Source organism: Hemiscyllium ocellatum, chromosome 4 (assembly GCF_020745735.1).
Source record: "Hemiscyllium ocellatum isolate sHemOce1 chromosome 4, sHemOce1.pat.X.cur, whole genome shotgun sequence".
Lineage (NCBI taxonomy): Eukaryota > Metazoa > Chordata > Chondrichthyes > Orectolobiformes > Hemiscylliidae > Hemiscyllium > Hemiscyllium ocellatum.
Genome location: NC_083404.1, coordinates 85160921 through 85182849, shown reverse-complemented (window position 1 = coordinate 85182849; position 21929 = coordinate 85160921). Strand labels below are relative to the sequence as shown.

At 39.1% G+C, this 21929-nt stretch overlaps 1 protein-coding gene across 1 annotated transcript in view; it reads right to left on the bottom strand.

The window, feature by feature from the left end:
- The window catches only part of adcy8 (adenylate cyclase 8 (brain)), a 108858-nt gene that overhangs the window by 39715 nt on the left and 47214 nt on the right, over positions 1 to 21929 (bottom strand). The window contains exons 8-11 of the mRNA XM_060824370.1: positions 14372 to 14569; positions 13766 to 13866; positions 9271 to 9472; positions 5308 to 5397 (exon numbers count right to left, since the gene is read on the bottom strand). Coding sequence (XP_060680353.1) covers positions 5308 to 5397; positions 9271 to 9472; positions 13766 to 13866; positions 14372 to 14569 — 591 coding nt within the window. The remainder of the gene's footprint in view (positions 1 to 5307; positions 5398 to 9270; positions 9473 to 13765; positions 13867 to 14371; positions 14570 to 21929) is intronic.

The window sequence follows — 21929 nt, the reverse complement described above, 5'->3', positions numbered from 1 at the left end:
CCCTGGGAATTTCCGGAGGAGGCTAAGATGGATCATCGACTTGACACTTCTGATCAAGGATTGTTGCAAATACTTCAGCCTTTATCTTTTGCACTGATGTGCCTGGAGGATTGGGACATTTATGTAATGATCAATAGTCAAATCCTGGAAAGGAATGGATGATATGTCCAAATGCATATCCATCACGGAGGGTGACAGCTGGATAGTAAAAACATTATACCAGACAATAACCTCTGATATCATACACACCCACCAGTGAGGACAGATAGCACACTTGCTGCTATGCTGCCAAAACATCCTGCTAACTGTGTAGAAGATTAGATCTGGTCAAGTCATCATCCTCCAAAATGTTATACAAATGTTAAAAAAGCTCTGTGCATTTATTGGAAAAGGGTTCCTATACTGTAAAGGGAAAATGAATAATATTGGAATAAATCAAATCCTGAGCAGACAGACCTGCACCTTTAAGACAGTTACATTACATGGCATTCTAGTGTATAAGTACCTGCCCAGCTTTCAGTCTCTTTCTCTCACTCTCGATGTAATAAAGCCAGAGTAGGAACATGAAAAGATATACAGCAGCAGAAAAAGACTATTTAACCCTTCAGATCTTTTCCACCACTCTATATTAGAGCCCATGCTCTGTCTCAACTCTATATCGCCAAACTATCCCCACAGACAGTGATATTGTTAAACTTGAATATCCTGAATGACTGAGCTTCCAGCGTCCTTTGGGATCAAGAATTCCAAAGGCTCAACACCCTCTGAGGACAGACAAGTTCCTCTTCATCTTATTCCTAAATGGCTTGCCTCTTATTCTGAGATATGTCCACTTTCTAACTCACAGCCGAAAAATGTGGTTCTGGAAAAACACAGCAGGCCAGGCAGCATCCAAGGAGCAGGAGAATCAATGTTTCAGGCATAAGCCCTTCTTCAGGAATGAGGCTGGTATGCCAGGTGGGCTGAGATAAAAGATGGGGGGAAGGAATTTGGGGAAGGGGCACTGAGAATATGATGGGTGGAAGGAGGTGAGGGTGAGGGTGATAGGCCGGTGAGGGGGTGGGGCCGGAGAGGTCGGGAAGAAAACTGCAGGTCAAGAGGCTAGTGCTGAATCCGGGGGTTAGGACTGAGATAAAGTGGGGGGAGGGGAAATGAGGAAGCTGGAGAAATCTTCATTCATCCAGTGTGGTTGGAGGGTTCTAAGGCGAAAGATGAGGCACTCTTCCTCCAGGCATCGTGTGGCCAGGGTCTGGGGATGGAGGCGAAGTGGGAGGGGGAGTTAAAGTGTTCAGCCACCGAGCGGTTGGGCTGGTTGGTGCAGGTGTCCCAGAGGTGTTCCCTGAAACGTTCCGCAAGTAGGTGGCCTGTCTCCCCAACTCACAGCAGGAGATCCAGGAAACTTAGATGTTGGGTTTCCCCGTTGCAGCTCCTCTGTACATGCAGCCCATGCTCTGAACATCATGCCCAAATTCTTTAGAGTTGTAGGGGATGCAGGATGTGGTCGTGATCTAGTCAAGATAGGGAGTGATTTGACTAGCAAGGGAAGAATTTTAAATTTAATTCCAAGGCCAGTCAGTGCAGGGGTGACAGGTGAACAGAATTCGGTTTCTAACTCACAGCCAAGGGAAACATCCTTCCTGAATTTTCTAATTTCTATTAAGTTGCTTTTCATTCTTCTAAACTACAGAGAATATGGGCCTGGTCTTTTCAATAATTTCCCATACGATAGTCCCACCAGCCCAGGATTCATACTGGTGGACTTCCATAGCAATCCCTCTATGGCAGGTATACATTTCCTCAGGTAAGAAGAACTGCACACATTACTCCACGCATGGTTTCATCAATGTTCCACAGAATGGACTCCTGTACTCAAACTGTCTTACAATAAAGGTTAACCTATCTTTTTCCTTGCCAATCATTCCAATCCATTGGTAGCCACTTCTCAGATGAACCACACTATTTTCAACATACCTTGATGAGCGCATAGATGAGCTTCTGACCTGATAGTCTCTCTGCCCTAGTCAACAGTGGCCGTTTCCATCTTTGCACAGTTGGGCCCTGTCTCAGCTTAGCAGGAGCTTGAACCCTCAACTGTGCCCCTCACTCTGGTCTTCTCCTGGAAGTCCTCCCACCCTCCATCCTTCATAAACCTAGGATACAGGGCATCCCAACGATCCTATCCCACACCGAATTCTGTTCACCTGTCACCCCTGCACTGACTGGCCTTGGATTTAAATTTAAAACTCTTCCCTTGCTAGTCAAATCACTCCCTATCTTGACTAGATCATAACCACATCCTGCATCCCCTACAACTCTAAAGAATTTGGGCATGATGTTCAGAGCATGAGCTGCATGTACAGAGGAGCTGCAACGGGGAAACCCAACATCTAAGTTTCCTGGATCTCCTGCTAAAGTCTTTTAATTATCTGAATCTTACCTGTTTAACAACCAGTCAGACTGACTGGCTGAACCAGTGACACAAGAATGTAACTATAGAGAGTCAGAGAGATTTCACACAATGGATGGTGGTTGGAGAGCTCATTATGGTCAGGAAACGTGAGAGGGAGGACGAAGGAGGACTGAGCTGTCGGTTGTGGAGCAGTGAGGTGTTGATCAAGATGTTAGAAAACAAGTGAGACAGTGGCTGGGAGTAGCGAGACTGTGGGCGAGGCTGATGTTGATTGGAAGGGTAATCATGGGAAAGGGAATCAGCAACTGTGGAATTCATGACAAGGAAACTTATTGGATTTGGAGGGAGCTATCTTTTTTTTTAAAATCACTCACAGGATGTAGACATAGCTAGGTGGGCCAGCATTGGCTGCCCATCCCTAATTGCTCTGAAGACATGGGGATGAGCTACCTTCTTGAACCACTGAAGTCTATTTAGTGTGAGTAGACCGACAATGCCATTCGGGAGTGTTAAGACGGTTCTACCGTCCCCGTGTTCGTTTCGGAGGAATGAGACACCGGGTCAGATTCTAAGAAACAGACTGCTTTATTCGAGAGAGAATCGAGTTACAGCAAGACATCAGACTTGCTGGAGAAGGCGTTCTGACCCTTTGTTCTAAGTTGTTTATTCTTATACCCCCCTTATTCCTGCACCGTTCCCTTATTTGGTAATGGTCGGTTCTATAGTTTGTCATTGGCCCCAGTCTCTTATCAGTGTTCGAACATGCCTTATTCGGCTATCAGTTAGCTCAACTTGCTATGTACCAGATGGCCCCCTTTGTTCTGTTTTTTCAAGTTTTACTGCTCTTTCAGTACTTTTCCACTGGTTCAGTTATCTCCCTCAGACCTCGTGTCTGTTTCCCCCTCTGGGGCCCCCTGGCCACATCAGCCTGAGAGCTATTTCTATCTAACATTTTAGTGTTACATCCATCTTACATTTGCCCGAGTGTTAATCCTACCTAACAGGAGGGAGTTGCAGGAGGAATGGTGATGTATTTCCAAGTCAGGATGGTGAGTGGCTTTAAGGGGAACTTACAAATGGTGGTGTTACCACGTATTTCATTTCTTGTCCTGGTAGTGGTAATGTGTTTGGAAGGTGCTATCTGAAGGGCTTTGATGAATTTCTGCTCTGTAACTTTTGAACAGGACTGAGCATTGGTGGTGAAGGGAGTGAATGTTTGTGAATGTGATGCCAATCAAATGACCTGCTTCAGGAGGAGCTGCACATATCCAGGCAATTAAGGAATATTTAATCATACCTCTGTGCCTTGTAGATAGTAGACAGGTTTTGGGGAGTTAGGAGGCGAATTAACACATTGACACCAGTTTTGGCAGAGCTCCTTGATGCTACACTCAGTTAAATGTCATCTCACCTCTGGAATTCAGCTCTTTTGTTCATGTTTAAACCAAGATTGTAATGATGTCAGGAGATAAAGGGACTTCGAGGAACCAACAGGTGCTGCTTGATAGTACTATTGATGACACTTCACTGATGGTTGAGTGCAAACTGATGGGGTGGGAGTTGGCTAGGTTTGATTCATTCTCCTTTTGTGCACAGGACATACCTGGGCAACTTCCTACTTTGTTGGATAGCTGTTGGCGTTATAGCTTTATTGGAACAGCTTGGTTAAAGGAGTGGCAAGTCTGAAACGCAAGTCTACTACTGCTGGAATATTCTCAAGGCCTATAGGCTTTGCAGTATTCAGTGATATTACGTGGACAGAATTGAATTCACTGAAGACTTGCATCTGTGATTCAGGGGGCCACTAGAAGAGACTGAGATGGATTATCCACTTGGCAGTTGTGGCTGAAGACTGTTGCAAAAGCTTCAAACTTTCTTTTGCACTAATGTGCTGGGCTCCCCTATTTTGGAGGATGGGATGTTTGTGCAGTGCTCCATAGAACTGTTTAATTATCCACCACCTTTGATGACTAAATGTAGCAGAACCATTAAATAGTGCTTTAAAGATATTTGATTAAAGCATCCAGCACTTATTGCTTCCTTTTGTCTAAAAGATGAAGAAAAATCTCACAATTAAGGTGCATGACCTCCTTAAAAGTAGTTACTGACTCTACTCCTGAGAACTGATTAGTCACTGACACCTGAACTACCTCTATTAAAACTAAAATTGGAAATGTTTGAGACAGGTTAGTCAGGATCGAGTTATAAATGTTTACTTTCTCACCAAACCAAAACTTACCCAAGTTCTGTCTCATGTTTACCACCCTCCAGTTCCTTCACCATAACGTAGATGGCCATATCTTCAGACATCAATGAGCACAACACAGTTCATACCTTAAACCTGTACATCTCTCTACCAGCTTCTCCTTCTTAAAGACCGTCTGGAGCATTTACTTCTTAAAGAAAGCTTTTAGTCACATCTAACATCCTCTTTTATTCTGTATCTTTATCCAAGGACATTTCTGTGAGCATTTTGTAATGTTTTCTACGTAAAAGGTATGGTGTAATCATAAGTCATCATTTCTGTAATTTGGATGTGTTCAGTGCTGATATTAAATAATAAATTTGGAAAGGAGGCGTTCTATCCCTAGTATTGACAATATTCACTTTAATGAAAGCAAAATGTCACCCAAAATGGTCTCGGTGACTCAGAATTCAAGTTGAAACGTCTTCAATTGGAACAGCCTCACGACAGAAGACCACTTTTATTCCTCATAAGAAAAGTCTCAGCAGTGTATACGACCATTGCTGCCAGTGAGTTACATGGGTGCAAAAGGGTGAGGTGAATTTCCTTTATCTTTCATCCGGTATTGAGTCAGACTGTCTGACAAAAAAATCTGGCATAATTAAAAGATGATTAAACAATGACACACATGCTAAAAAGAGTATTTAAATACCTTTGGATAGAAGCATATGTCTGCATACATGTCAGTAGAGTTGAATGTCTGATTCTTTACAGTTGTCAAGGTATCTGAATCACACCAAAACTGAAAAAGAAGTCAAGTGTTAGGTGCAATTTACTCAATAATTATATTCAAAAAAATTCTATATCAAGTAATTTGAAATTGATTCGATCTAAATATTTAGTAAAGATATAAAGATGTCAAAGCACACATCTGAAAAGCGATCTGCTAAATTACAGGAATGTATATTAAATTCTCAAAATAGTGTTAATGCCATCTGTGCAGCTAAACAAAGTTAACATCTACGTAAGACCTAAAGCAGGATGTAAATGCATTGGAGGTAGTTCAGAAGAGGTTTACTAGTTTGATACTCAGAATGTGTGGGTTGTTTTATTAAGAAAGGTGGCAAGACTGGATTTGTTTCCACTAGAATTTATGAGAGGGTTGACTTGATAAAAGCTTATAAGATTTTGTATGGTCTTGACAAGGTGGATGTGGAAAGAAATTTTCCTCTTGTGTATGTGTTCAGAACTAAGGGGGCACTGCTTAAGAATTAGGGATCATCCTGTTAGGACAGAGATGAAGAGATATGTTTTCTCTCAAGAGGGTTGGGCTTTGGAACTCTCTGTTCTGAATAAGTTTGGAGGCAGATTATTAAATATTTCTAAGGTGGATGTAAATGGATTTGTTAGGCAAAGAAATCAATTGAGGGGAGATGGGAATGTGGAATTCAAAACACAAACTGATCAGCTAAGAAATTTTGAATGGCAGAACATGCTCTAGAAGCCAAATGGCCTCTTGATTCAATTTTGTACCAACATACACAGATGCATATTCTTCAATTTACACGACTTCAGTTTTTTTAGATTTTAACACAGCTATAGCTAAAGAACTTTGAACATATTGCTTTATTTTTATTAATTCATGGGATGTGGGTGTCACTGGACATTTTATTACCCATCCCTAATTGCCTACAGGGCAGTTCAGAGTCAATCACATTGTTGGAGTCACATGTAGGCCACACCAGGTAAAGATGGCAGTTTCCATCCCTAAAGGACATTAGTGAACCAGGTGAGTTTTTACAACAATCGACAATGGTTTAATGAGCATCATTAGACTACTAATTCCAGATATTTACTGAATTCAAAGTCCACACCTGCCATGCCAGGATTCGAACCCAGGTCCCCAGAACGTTACCAGAGTTTTTGGATTAATGGTCCAGCAATAATACCACTAGCCATCACCTCCCCCCCCCCCCCCCCCCCCAATTTATTTGACAATTTCCAAATTAGCAATGGCAGGGCGGGATTAACTGTACTTGAGAATGAGGCTGGAGAATCCTCTTAATGGTCCTATCTATGCAACGATGGTTTTGCTGTTTGCCTGTATAAATAGGGTTTCTGTCCTATTTCTGACAGAGTGGTGACAGTGAAGTAGGAACTATTCTAAGGAAAAGTCCCAGCCCTAATCATACAAATCATAAGAATCAGGACAGATTCAAGGACCAGCAGTATTTTGTCACTGCAGAAGAATGCACATTGAGGGGAAGTATCAACTCTTTAAATGATAAAGGAAATAGAATCCTTGGCGACAGTGTCAGAGGGGGTTTGGGTGTATTGATGAGGCGGCCCTATCACCGACTCATGGCCACTACAGCAGAGGCGAATTTGGGTGTCTGGCAACATCTGAGTTTGGCACAGATTCATGGAGGCAGCGGTGGAGGCAGGTTTGGGCACATTACGAGACTCTGCAGCAAGGGCCGTGGCTGCGTTAGTGGGATGGGCCTGAAGTGAGCAACAACGGACTGGAGTTTTGTCCAGTGCAGGTTCCTGGCATTTGTGGCATCTGCATTGGTGAGGTCCAGTAAGGACTCAAATTGGCAAGGGCATTGGTGGAGACCGTGGTGCCAAAAATTGGCAAATTTCCTTCCAGTGGCGGCAGCGCAGTGAAGGGAGCTTGTACCTGGCCACTAGACCCTGACGGAACATTGAACAAGACGGATCGTAAAGTTGATCACTTCTTCTTTATTCTTCTACCTTTATATTCTATGTTTTGATTCATTTTTCTGTGTTTTAAGGTGGCGGCTAAGAATGGCGACACTATGCAACATTTTTCATTGTATTTTGTAACAAAATACACATGACATTAAATAAGTCAAATCAAGGAAGACTGCCGTGTATATCCTCACTGGATTCTGGATTAGTGGTGCTGGAAGAGCACAGCAGTTCAGGCAGCATCCAAAGTGCAGCGAAATCGACATTTCAGGCAATTGCCCGAAACGTCGATTTCACTACACTTTGGATACTGCCTGAACTGCTTTGCTCTTCCAGCACCACTAATCCAGAATCTGGTTTCCAGCATCTGCAGTCATTGTTTTTACCTCGTTGATTTTAGCCTTACTGGAGTCTGTTTCACTGGCTTACCTCTGTTCTCAGGCATCCATCACTGGCTGCTGCTTTGAGTCTCCTGGTGACCTTTAAGAGCTACGGGCCATGTGATAATCTGGCAGCTCTGGGATGTAAACTCTTCAATTTTAAACGTTTGGGACTTTAAGGGCAAGCAGTTCACTAGCTAACTGACATTTACTTCCATCAATGTTCCTGGAAATGATTGTGAAAGGGTTGCAATTGGATTTCTGACTGCTGCAACTATTACATTCAGTCCATTGTTTTGCATGTTTGAATTTTTCCTGCCATTAAGTGGGGAAGTAGATTGGAAAAATCTACTTGATGACTCACAGTTGAAAATTGGCCACATTAAAAACCAACACACACATTTAAGTAAGGATAAAAATCTGAAATAGCCTGTTACATTCAGAATAAAAAAAACATAAGAAGTAGGCAATTCAGCCCCTCAGGTCTGTTTTGCCATTCAATACAACCATGGTTAATCTCAGCTCCGCCTCAATTCCACTATTCTGCCTGCTCCCCATAACCCTCCAAACCAGTACTAATTAAAAACCTGTCTATCTCCTCCTTAAATTTAGTCAGTGTCTCAGCAATCACTGCACTCTGGGGTAGTGAATTCCATAGATCATGACCCTTTAAGACAGTAATTCCTCCTCACCACTATTTTAAACCTGCTACGTCTTACACTAAAACTATGATCTCTTGTTCTGGACTGCTGCACAAGGAAAAACATCTATTCTACGTCTACTTTGTTAATCCCTTTTAACATCTTATACCTCTGTTAGATCTCCTCTTATCTTTCTGGATAGTGTAGGCCTAAACTGCTCAATCTTCTTTTCATAAGACAGAATCCTTAACTCAAGATAACACAGTTCCAGTGCAAAGCCTGCTTTATATTGCAGCAGTATGTTTCTTCTTAGAAGGCTTTCATCACCAAGTTTCTGATCCGTCCAGAGACTCAAATTCTCATTCTTATTTATTGAATTTTGAATTTATTTATATTATTTGATGTCATACAAAATTATACTTGATTTAAGCCTCAATATCTTAAAAATAAAGTTTGTTAATCTTTTCTGTTTTTCTGGTAATTTTGGACACAAAATTAGAATATGCCAAATCAGTTTAACAAACTGTAAAAGTGGAGAAAATTTTCACCTAAACTATCACTGGAGCTAAAAGTTTGAGAAAATATTTTATCAAAGTGATGTACTAAAGTAATACAATAACATAAGTCAAAATAATTGTACATCTAATTATGAAGAAATGGCTTTAAGTTTTATTTCATTAAAAATAACTAATAGCGTAATATTCTTCGGAGTTTTTGCTAGAAAGCTACAAACTTTCTGCCTTTATCAACATACACTTCAGTTTTCTGAATAATGATATACTTGACTGGGAGATCAATTGGACCTGTACTTCTTTGAAGGTTGAAAACTAAACTGCACAATGTTCAATAGGATTTAAAATGGTGTGGAGCCCAATAACGTCTATTTAAGTTACATCAAACATACCTCACCAAAAAACAGTACAATAGCAATTTAATACGTACTATGTTCATCATAGCGCTAAGGAAGTTTATGATAATGGAGATAAGTGTAACAATATTCCGTGCGAAATGTGTTTCATTGATCCAGCAGCAACATTGCCGAAGCATTAAAGGCAGACATTTATAATCCTCTGCAGTTGTGAATAGTATCAATGCAGCATGCAATATGATCAGAATAGTATATTGGATCGCCACAGGAATTGTTCTAAAGAGAAAACATTGTAAGGTCACTTTGTTTAACAATATACAGTCACTCGAAACAACACTGCATTTGAAAAACCATTAACATCTATGGACTGTACCTGTCTGACTAACACCGAAATAGTATAAACTGAATTTTGCTATACAGATGTTTTAATGGTCATAAGAAAACAAAAGTACTTGATTTTCACATCACAGTAAAATGATAGCAGACTGGTAGCATCTGAAATTCAGGAAATTGATATTACCATTTTTGTTTCCTATCACTGATTGTTATTTCATTTGTCGGCTTTTCATTGGTTACCCTTCATGTCTGCCTGTTTCAGGTAAGAATGTACTTGTATAAGAGTGAGTCCTTTGACACACACAAAGGAGTGAAGTGTAATTTTAATATACCATGTGAACTGTGACAAAAGCAAGTTCTTTCAGGAAGAACTTTGTGGATACAAGAGGACAGTGAATGCTCCTGACACCATATGGTCTTCTAGAAGTTGCTGATACTGCAGGACCTCCTCCTGTCATTGCCTCCTGCCTCTCCACTTCAAGTTATTACCCCAGGCTCATCTCCATGTAAGAGCTACAATCTCTTCCTGCTCCAACTAATAGGTTACCTTCGAGCACTAGATCAACATCTACAACAAGCTGTGCACATTGAAATGAACTCTGGCCAGTACATGGCTTTGGGCCCTTGCAAATGCATTAAGCTGCATGTCTTATATCCACCCAAAGTTAAAATTAGCCCCAAGTTTCCATCTTTTAACATTACCAATAAAATTGCAACAATCAAATCCATAAGGGTGCTATTTTGCAGATGTGCACTAGATGAGTTGGCCACTTGAGCAGTTAAATTCATCAACAAATTGATAGGCAGTTCCCATAAAGTTGCACGTAGTGAACTTAATAACCGCAGACGGGGGTTGTGTAGAAAGGTTATCTGTCATTTTTAAATATCAGTAATGTTCTATTGAATGACCTGAATTACCCAATTTATCACAATTAAAGCAGACAGTGTGTTCTCTTGCAGCTCTGCCTCCTACATTTGTTCTTCCAAAGGTTAGAGATTGGTTTCCACATGTTTCCCCATTCCCTTTTCCTTGAGGATCTACTTCCACTTTCTCTCTCTCCCTTTTCTCTTTTCCCTGCTGATACAGACTATTTGACCAGTTGTGATTCAAAGATCTCTGGGTTAGGTCATTGCTGTTAGCCTTTGAACCAAGTGCCTTTACCAAAGGTAACTCTTTAATCCTTTAAGTACATTTTAATACTCCTCGAACAATGTAAGTTCTCTTATTTGTTTGTAAGTGTAGTGATCGTGCTCTTGAAATGTAATACAAATAAAGGAGTAAATGAAGGATCTTTGTTTAATGATCTCTTGTGGCTTCGTTTACAGCTGAAAATAAGGCATACAGCACAGAGTTATCTCTAGACACATCCTTGGCCGAGGGTGCTGCATTGCAGAGTGACCATGGCCTCCAATCAAGTGATAACATCCTGAAACTTGGCCCATCCAAGTATGCACCTCTTAAAGCAACTCCACTCTTAAAGTAGTAATGCAAACATTTCCCTTTCTTTTTCCCAAAAGGAGCATCTTCAGCCCTGACCAATAGCCTTGTTGATCACTGACGATTTCAAAGTTGGATTTGTCATATACCCTAGCAGCCTATGCCAGCCAAATAAAGGCCTTCTAGCCTTGCCCTGACATGACAACTAGTATTCATACCTACAATAACTCTCAAGTCAGAGAAGGCAAAAGTACCTCTCTCTAATTTTCAACTGTAAATCAATTAATGTGTTCCATATTGCCAATGTCCAAACCATAATGGATCATTATGATTCCAATACCGGCTCAATTTTGTAAAGCTTCTTCACCATGTGTAAAGCTGCAGTGATGGAATACATCGCCTGTCTTTATGTTACAATTACAACAGTACTCGGGAAGCTCAACACTTTCCATGAAAAGGAATTTTATTTATGGGATACACCTACTGCTGTACTCATTATCTATTGTCTTCAACATTCTCTACCACCACTAGTGTACTGTGGCTGGGTTATATATGATCTATAAATTGCACTGCAGTAACTTGCTAGATTTACTTCAACAGCAATTCCACATCAAAGCAATTAATACTGCTCAAAAATGAATTAAATTAATGCAATCGAACTGAGATAAGGGAAAAGGAGAGATTTCAAAATGTTCCAAAGAACAAACTGGACAACAATGTCAAATATTTTATTATATTATTGTAACGGACAGGGAGTTTGACTAGAGAAGGGATGAGTTACTGGCAGAGGAAGAAAGCATTGCTAACCTATGATCTCAAAGTGTATTGTTAATATTTAAGTCTGGGAAGTGAACAGGAAGTGTTTTCAGGTAAAGAGGGTGTACTTGCAATAATTACTGACTTAATTGGTACTTCAATTATAGATCTTAAAGAAAGAGAGTCCAGCAAAGATTTAAATGTAAAATCTATGCAAACTATTGTAAACATCTGGGGGAAATAAAAGGAAGATAATCCTCCAATAAGACCTAACTGGGAAATGTAAGGGAGAACTGGAATGCATAATCTATGTGGGGATGTATTTTCCATGAAATAATTCTGAACTAAAAAAAATTCACTTCTTTAAAGTGGGTAGATCTGATGTGCAGTTGTGGCACAATAATTGATGAGGTGAATAACTGTCTTTCTTACATATATTTCCATCATCACAAATGAAATGTCATCAGGACTCACAACCTTCTCTGTGGTCAATGTACTCAACTGTTTCATAATGTCACATGAAATTAACCAAATTGACAAAACACTGGCGCTGGACTGCAAGAAGAAAATTGAATTGTATTGTTCACTTACAGATTAAGACATGCTTGCAGATTTAGACATACTTGCAAATACTTCCAATACTGCATCTTACACACTTGCATGGTGGCTTCAGCAGAGTTGAGAAGGAAATGTATGTGAGGCCTTCTCTTTCTGTATTTAACTCGGATGACCACCAGCACTTTGGCTCTGTATGCTGGCGTTATTGAGCTTTGCTTTAACAACAATAAAAGCACACACCAGCGACCATAACACTTGAAAACTTCATCTTGACTGATTCTTCAGTCTTACCACATCAGTTCGAGGATGGCAATGTTCAACCCTGTTTTGCCCATTTATCTTAACCAAGCAAAAGATGGACTGACAATGCTAAACTGCCTAAAGTGTCCAGGGGTGTTTAGGTTAGGTGGGTTAGCCATGGTAAATGCGGGGTTACAATGGTAGGGTATGGGGGCAGGGGGGAGCTTGTCAGAGGATTGGTATAAACTTGATGGTCGAATGGCTTGTTTCCACACTGTTGGGATTCTATGAAGGTTCTAGTATGTAGTTTCACTAAAACTGATGCCCCTTTCCAAGGTATGCCTGATAAACTCCTAGCATGTCCTTCAATGGTGTTCATTGAACTCGTCTTGGTCTCCTCATCAGGTACTAACAGATGCAAATGTGGGATATGCCAGCATTAACTGTTCAAGGCAGTGGTATACAAGTCAGCTGATCTTGACCCACCATAATAGTATAAATGGTCCTAATCTAATGCTATACACCAGTTTTCATATTTACCAGGATTTATTTTGATTCTCAGTTTGTAATTTCTGCTTATCTCTATATCAGCTCTTCCATCCTTTTTGTTTTTTGGTGTCTGCCTATCAAGATTTTAGGATCTTATCATTTCAGGCTTGGCTTGAAAAAATATTAAATATATTTTCAACAGCACACTCTAGCTATTGAATAACACCAAGTCAGATAAACAACAATGCTGTTCCCCAGTGCTATGGAATCTAGAGTCATAGAGATGTGCAGCACGGAAACAGACCCTTCGGTCCAACTTGTCCATGCCGACCAGATATCCTAACCTAATCTAGTCCCATTTGTCAGCACCCAGCCTATATCCCTCTAAACCTTTCCTATTCATTTACCCATCCAAATGCCTTTTAAATGCTGTAATTGAACTAGCCTCCACCATTTCCTCTGACAACTCATTCCATACGTAGAGCACCTCTGCGTGAAAAAGATGCCCTTTAGGCCCTTTTTAAATATTTCCCCTTTCATCCTAAACCAATGCCCTCTACTTTTGGACTCCCCTACATCAGGGAAAAGGTCTTCTCCATTTACCCTATCTATGTTCTTCATGACGTTATAAACCTCTATAATGTCACTCCTCGGATTCTGACCCTCCAGGGAAAAAGTGTGATGTTACACCATACAAATCAGAAAAAAAATAATAATTCATCATTCATAAGGAGTTGGCATGGTATATCTACCTTGGTGTAGGAAATAGACTTTGTACTGTGGCGATGAATATAAGAACAATAAAAGCACACACCAGATTTGACTTGAAAACTTCATCTCGCATCTGTAAATACTGGAAGAAAGAAGCACAAAAGATTAACAGATTATGTGTTGCAGGTTCTGTAGTGCTTTGGAGTGATGTATCTGTCTCTATAGGGTTTCTGGGAAATTAGCAAGATAATGCCGACAAGTAAATGAGCTGGGTCAATTAAAACAAAGAACAATACTAAATTTCTAAAGATATTTTCAGGGTTACTTTACAGAGAGTTTTAAAAATGTTCTGAAAAGTATCTAAACCCAATGGATACACTACTAAAATAACCAGTCTTGATTCATACATTATTATTATCTTCCTCTTTTAACTATCTTTCCTTTCACATTTTAATCGTCTCTCTATTCATTTTACTAAGTACTTCAAAACTTTCTTGTGTGAAAGGTATGCAATAATAGAACTGTATACTTTCTAAATTTAAAATTTTGTGATTGCATCTTTTCCCTTCAAGCTTTTACATCTTTGCTTCCACTTAAAGAGTCTTTTTTGCTAATGCTGCCAAAATGTGTATTTATGGGCCAGCTACCTTTTCCTCCAGGCTGGATTCTTTAAACATCAGTGAGAAAGGCTTGATATGCTCTCTTCTTAATTTATCCCCACTTCTTAAGTCGATGATATGTTCTATTCGCTTGTTAATTTCCTCAGGCCCAGATTGGACATGCAAAGCTTGTGCAAGGTGGTTTGGAAGCAGATTTATTGAATTTCTTGTTAGGGCAGCCAGAGTCTAGGGAAAGCACATGCAAACAGAATAAACCCCGCTAGACCTCTGTTCAATTGCATTAGAGTGAACAGTTAAAGGACATGTGACAAGGCAGAGATGATCTCTTACGGAATTAAGACGAATTTGATTTTACTACCAGAACCCAGTTCTACAAGTACTGCTTTCTCAATAGTATTGATCATTTTCACAGCATGTCTGCAATTTATCCTCTAAACCACACAAACAATGTGTCATTTTGAATAACGTCCATGCGTTATTTTACAATTTCCTAGATACTGTAAGTGCCTTTAATTTTTTTTTCAATGTTTGTCGTTCTGAATTTACATAATTTTTTTGCTGAATGGTAACAATGAACAAATTATCTTGTTAATGAACAGTTAATCAGAACACAAAAGTATCAAATGTTAAAGCAGTAGCTAATAAAAAAAATTGGAAAAATCAAATCTAAAATAAAGAAGAAAATCCTCTTTTTAACAGAAAATTACAGTTTAACTTGATGTAAATTATACAGGGATCAATCAGATTGACTGCATTCTTTTTCCTACAGTGTGACTTAAACACAGTAGAATTTTTAACAAATGGTCATTATCTGTTTGCAACCAGTGCTTTTTAATATACTTTTAGAGGCTAAATTTAATCTTGAGTGACAACACACAACAAAATGTCGGTTTAACACTGTCTTCCATTTTATTTTCCACTGAATTCAGTGTTTTCTAATTCGAGTACTTTATTCCTTATCATTAACAAAAAAAGGGAACTTTGTCAGTTACTTCCATATTTCTAGATTGGCAAATGAATGCCTGGTACACCATACTCAGAATGAACTAAAGTAATATTAAGCACACTCTCCTCCATCTCTAGGAGAAACTGCGCTTTGTATTTATGCTTTAATGTAAAATTTTAATATTTTAATTAATTTCGCATAACTTTTCAGTTGAAATTAACCTTGCTTCTTGACTGGTCCAAAACAATGGTTTAATTTAACAGTAACAGTAAATCTAACTGGTTACCTTTTCCAGCTAGGAGTTAAAACCTTTGCAAAATACAGCTGTTAGCAATGACCTCAACACAGCAACATGGAACGCAAACATTCCTAAAGGTATTGGCAATTTCTCTTACTTTGGATATATTTGCTTATTTCATGGTTAAGAGGATAACACATGCACATACCAACCTCAATTAACAAATTGAGACCTTGTCAAATAACCTTTAAGCATGTTACAATGCTTCACAAACGTGCACTTTAAGAACTCAGTCAGGTCTTCAAACCGATATTTGTGAAACAGACACTAAAGATTGATTCTGCAATATCTCTTTTTAAAAGTATATCGAAATCATTTGCTGTTCAAATGTTTTATTATTTGTGAGAAAGAAGGACTACCATAAACTTGTAGCATATACAAATATTGCCGCCATTTTGAAAGGGTAATAGCTCAATTCACAATCACTTAATTACTAGAGTTAAAAATCACAAAACACCAGGTTATAGTCCAACAGGTTTAATTGAAAGCACAGTAGCTTTTGGAGCGCCGCTCCTTCATCAGGTGGTTGTGGAGGACACAATTATAAGGCATAGAATTTATAGCGAAAGTTTACAGTGTGATGTAACTGAAATTATACATTGAAAAATACCTTGATTGTCTGTTGAGTCTTTCATCTGTTCAAATACCATGATAGTTTCACTTCTTTCATAAAATCACAAAACTTTTTAAAAAAAATTTGCATTCACAGGTTAACTGTAACCTGAGAATGCAACTTTTAAGAAAATGCTTTGTGATGTACACATGAAAGAAGTGAAACTATCATGGTATTTGAATAGATGAAAGACTCAACAATCAAGATATTTTTCAATGTATAATTTTAGTTACATCACACTGCAAACTTTTGCAATAAATTCTATGCCTTACAATTGTGTCCTCCACAACTACCTGATGAAGGAGCGGCGCTCCGAAAGCTACTGTGCTTTCAATTAAACCCGTTGGCCTAAACCTGGTGTTGTGTGATTTTTAACTTTGTAAACCCCAGTCCAACACTGGTATCTCCAAATCTTAATTTCTAGACCTTGTGTTTGATCCTAGTTCCAGTGCTATGAACACTTCCAAACTGAGTCAGATGGAAGCCCCAAAAGACATAGACTCACAGTATAGAAACCAAATCTGGCTTTGTTTTACTTTGATCTCACAATCTTGTTCAGAGGCTATATGAAAAGAGAGAAAAATGAGAACGGCAATTTGGCACTACTGAAGCATAAGACTTCCTGAAGTTGGGGTTGTGGCACACTATGTGGTTGAAAGAGGAAACTAAGCAATGTAGCCATTTAGCCTATGACACGTAGACCTTGCAGAATGATGGACTGAGTTTAAAGTTTAAGTCCTGAGCCACTGGATTGTAAAAAATGACTAAAGCAACAGAAAACTTACCAAAGTGGAATCAGCTGAAGTCAATCCTTTTATTTAATACTTGCGTAGCTCTCCATTTGATTATTGGGAATGTTTCTCAGCTGGTTTTACCCTTCAGATAGATGTACTGTGTGACCACTTATCTAGGTTACCTGCATTTCTAGGATATTGTTCTCCTGCTATAGACCATGTTAGTGACACAACAGATCCCGTGTCAAGTCAGAATGACATCACTTTGATTATTTATATAAGAATAAACCCATAAAGCAGGGATTTCAAACCAGACAAAATTTCACTGTGTTATTAAATTCCAATGATGGGCTATTCACATTCATAATCGGGGTAGTTCCCATGTTTTCTTTATATTTCAAGGATGTTAAATTCAAATTAATAAGATGAAAGGAAAATATGACCTGGCCACCTATTCTATCAGTTTCATTTTAACTAACAAGACCAACATAGAATGGTTGCAAGTGACCAAAGGAGAACTAAATAGCTGAGAAATATTCACAGCAATTACAAAAGAGAGAACTACTTTACCCCAGGAATTAAGTTTGAGTAAGAGTTGACATAATCAAGAGTTTTATACAGAGATGGTCGTAAATAGCAACACAATGAGATAATGCAGGTACAATCATTCCCTGAGAACTTTGAAAAAAATACAGTGCTTATAGTAACGAAACCAATTTACAATTCAGAGAAGATGCTATTGTCAGTTATAGCTAATATATTTTCTTTGGAGTAAAACTTTTAAACATGCATCAATGGATTACTATTCTTACTGTTGCAGTAATTGATTGCAAAGCTGAATATTGCCAGGCATTGTCAGAAATAATCGAACTACATGCAACAATGCAGCAATTGCATTCAGTGTTATGTTGTTAAGCATGATCATTAAGTGATTGTTAAACAACTATATCTACTGAAAATGATGCATGCACAGTTCCGTGTTACAGATTTTGGAGCTGCTTATTAAGGTCTATCCTTTTGCTGCTGGATGACAACATCCACAATGTCCTGGTTCAGTGACAGAGCCCAGCTCACGGACACTGTGTCTGCACAGGCACAATCAAATTACTTTTTGATCAGGCTGCCATGAACAATATGGTTAGAAATTCCTTTGAATTATAAATTTTCTCCTTTCTTTCACCAACGAACCAGTCAGAATTTTCAAATGAAGCCATTAAAAACATTACTCTTTAATACACATTTTGATACTATATAATAATTATTTTTGCCTCATTAATAAAACAGTTTGGACTGTAACACTCTTTTTGCAGCATTCTGTAATATGTTTTTCTGTCATCTATAAAGACAGTTTTATAGCAAGGTTTTAACCTGTCTTCATTTTTTCCCTCTCCCAGATGACAGCTGCTCTGTGTACTTCCAGTACTTCCTCTTTTTATTTCCAACTTCTGGCATTTTCAGTTTTCCTTTCTATTTTAGCATATCATGGTATTTTTGGGTTACAAGTTGGAACTAAATACTAATTGGAAAGCATTTACTGATAACAGCAATGATCAGTGACTGAATAACTGGCTCCCTGAGCAATAATCAAATCATTATTAAAATAGCTTTCCCAAAGAGTATTCCAGGATAGAACATTAAAAGGCACTTATCCTTTGATACAATGCTTTTGACCTGCTTATGGCATGCTGACAGTATAATCAACTTGATTACATATAGGTAAATGACAAAGGGCACTGTAGTTACAGAACAACCAATGATTGTAGTTTTCAACAAAATAATTTGAATAATTTGTTTTTCCTTCTGTCCTGGTTTGCATACGCAACTGCCATTGCAAAACATTTCTGTGCATCAATCTGACAGAAGGAACAGGGCACTATCAATAATTACTAAAACCTTTTACTCAAACAGCACCTAACTTTCTTTGACTCAACCATGCTTTGATGTTGAAATGTTTTACAGAATTTAATGTTTACTATAGGAATCACTGTACTGCATCAGATAGAAAAGGTAAATATAAAAGATGCTTTCCATTCCAATTCAGAGTGTCAACTTGACTTGGTGGCAGCACTTTCATTTCTGATTTTGATGGAAGTGGGAAAGACAGCAGGAAGACTAAAGGGAAGAAGAACAGGGAGTGGACTGAACAGAAGCGACTGAAAAAAAAGTTAGGGGAGGGGAAATGGGGAAGAATGGAAATGAGAAACAAGAAGGGGAAGCAGAATTGAGCAAAGGATGAGGGAGGGAATGGTGTAGGGAGGAAAAGGGAGAGGAAAAGAGAGAAAAAGTCAAAGCGCATAGGAGGCTACTTAATTGATAGCACTCCATCCATCACCTTAAATATTCTTGACCACTAGTTAACAACGACAGCAGTGTATACATTATACAGCAACTTACTAACGTTCCTTGAGCTCCATCTTCCAAAACCGTAATCTTTGCTAACTAGAACAATGATGGAAGAAAATCCATGCAACCACCAACGTTTGCAAGGTTCCCTCTGAGTCACATATCATCCTGACCACTGTTGTCTCTTCATTGTCACTCTGACAAATTCCTGCAACTCCTTCCCTAACAACACTGTAAGTATATCCTTGTGGGTTGCATTAGTTATAGGGGATCGCTCAACACCACCTTCTTAAGGACAATCGCTTTAAGGGGAGAAACGAATGGAAAAGTTTACGAATGCAGAGTAGTCAACACTCAAGGATTTTTTTTACTGTTGAGAAAATGCTTAATTTCATGATTTACTTATTTTAAAAATTGGAATTTTAAGCACAAAATAAATGAGAAGAAAAACTTGGTAAATATTTCTCAGATAATTACCAGTCAAATGTTGGTTACTCTGGGAGAAGCCTTAATTGTTTCAGAGTGACATCTGGGGTTGAGTTAAAATAGAATATAATACTGAGTATGAGTGACTCAATTGGGCACAGGAGATTTCCAAGGCCGGGGACCAAATATTTTTCTGTTTGACAGTGCCGAATGCAGCGAACACTGCCAGGTTCATGCCCATCTCTCCCGTCACATGTACAGTTGTAGCAGGGATGGAATCAGGCCCCTAGGTGGTTCCCACATGTCTCAGTAAGTTGCCTTCTCCACTATTCCTTATTATCTGGATCATAGGTTGGAATGGGCAGGAAAATGATGGTGAGGCCATTTTGTTATTTTATTAGCCTCCCTGCCTATGAATACATTGGTGGGAGGATGCAAATCCAGCTCATGGAGCATGCTGCATGATTTTACAATTGCCAGAAGAGTTTTTTTTTCCTTTAGGAAAAAAGTGGGGGTTCTGACTGATATTATCATCTCTTTCCTCAGGCCTATATTATCTGTTTGTTGGGCTTGCACTTAATGAGCAGAGGCCAGTCCCTCTTTATGCATATTTGCCAGAAGAATCTTCATGTACATATTAATTTATCAGAGCTCAAGAAACTATTCTCTGTTATTATTGTTGTAGTTTAAATATATCCGATGGCAGGATTCCCAAAGTCCCTTTCCCTTACAAGTTGCTGTTATGTTTTAAGCAGTGTTGTCATGCCACCTCTCATTTTCAGGTGGCCCGTATCAGCAGAGATCCTTTCTCAGTCTTCCCCGCATATTAAATTAGCCCTGCCCTGGGGAAATAAGTTACAGCTGTGGGTGGAAATATGGTTCAGTCACATGGTAAATGGTAAAAAAAACACACTTGGAAGAAAGTGGGCGGCATGGTGGCACAGTGGTTAGCACTGCTGCCTCACAGCGCCAGAGACCCAGGTTCAGTTCCCGACTCAGGCAACTGACTGTGTGGAGTTTGCACCTTCTCCCTGTGCCTGTGTGGGTTTCCTCCAGGTCTTCTGGTTTCCTCCAACAGTCCAAAAATGTGCAGGTTAGATGAATTGGCCATGTTAAATTGCCTGTAGTGTTAGGGGTAAATGTAAGGGAATGGGTGTGCTTCAGCGGGTCGGTGTGGACTTGTTGGGCCAAAGGGCCTGTTTCCATGCTGTCAGTAATCTAATCTAAAATCCATGACCGCCAGTTTTTTTTATTTTATTGATAATTGAAAATGTTAAATAAATCCCCCCAATTTTCCTAGTCAGTTAAACATTACTTCTAGAATTCCTCCATTGGAAATTTTTATTTCCATACTTTTTTTATTTCAATTAAATGTTTATGCCTATATGTGTCTAACTCTTTCTGTGATTCCAGTTTACCTTGTCAGTTCCATGAGACCTTGTAGTCTTTATGAATTCAAATTGTTAACATAGATTAGAGGCAGCGTATGTCAAGAGTTACTGAACCACAAAAATGAAACCTTTCTAAAGGTTGCTAACTTGTTACTGTTTCCTAATCCTGTCATTTCCTGAAGGGATTTCTTGCTCTTTTGAACATTGTCCTGTCTTTCTTTCAAATCTGGCTGGTGATTATCCAAGGAATTGTTCATAATGAAATAAAATAATATAATGGCACAGGTGAGGTGCCAGAACACTGGAGGTTGGCAAACATGGTGCCACTGTTTAAGAAGGGCGGTAATGCCAAGCCAGGGAACTATAGCCAGTGAACCTGACCTCAGTGGTGGGCAAGTTGTTGGAGGGAATCCTGAGGGACAGGATGTATAAGTAATTTGGAAAGACAAGGACTGATTAGGAATAGTCAACATAACTTTGTGTGTGGGAAATCATGTCTCACAAACTTGATTGAGTTTTTTGAAGAAGTAACAAAGAAGATTGATGAGGGCAGAGCAGTAGATGTCATCTATATGGACTTCTGTAAGGCGTTTGACAAGGTTCCCCAAGGGAGACTGATTAGCAAGGTTAGATCTCATAGAATACAGGGAGAACTAGCCATTTGGATACAGAACTGGCTGAAAGATAGAATACAGAGGGTAGAGGTGGAGGGTTGTTTTTTAGATTGGAGGCCTGTGACCAGTGGAGTGCCACAAGGATCGGTGCTGGGTCCTCTACTTTTTGTCGTTTACATAAATGATTTGGATGCGAGCATAACAGGTATAGTGAGTAAGT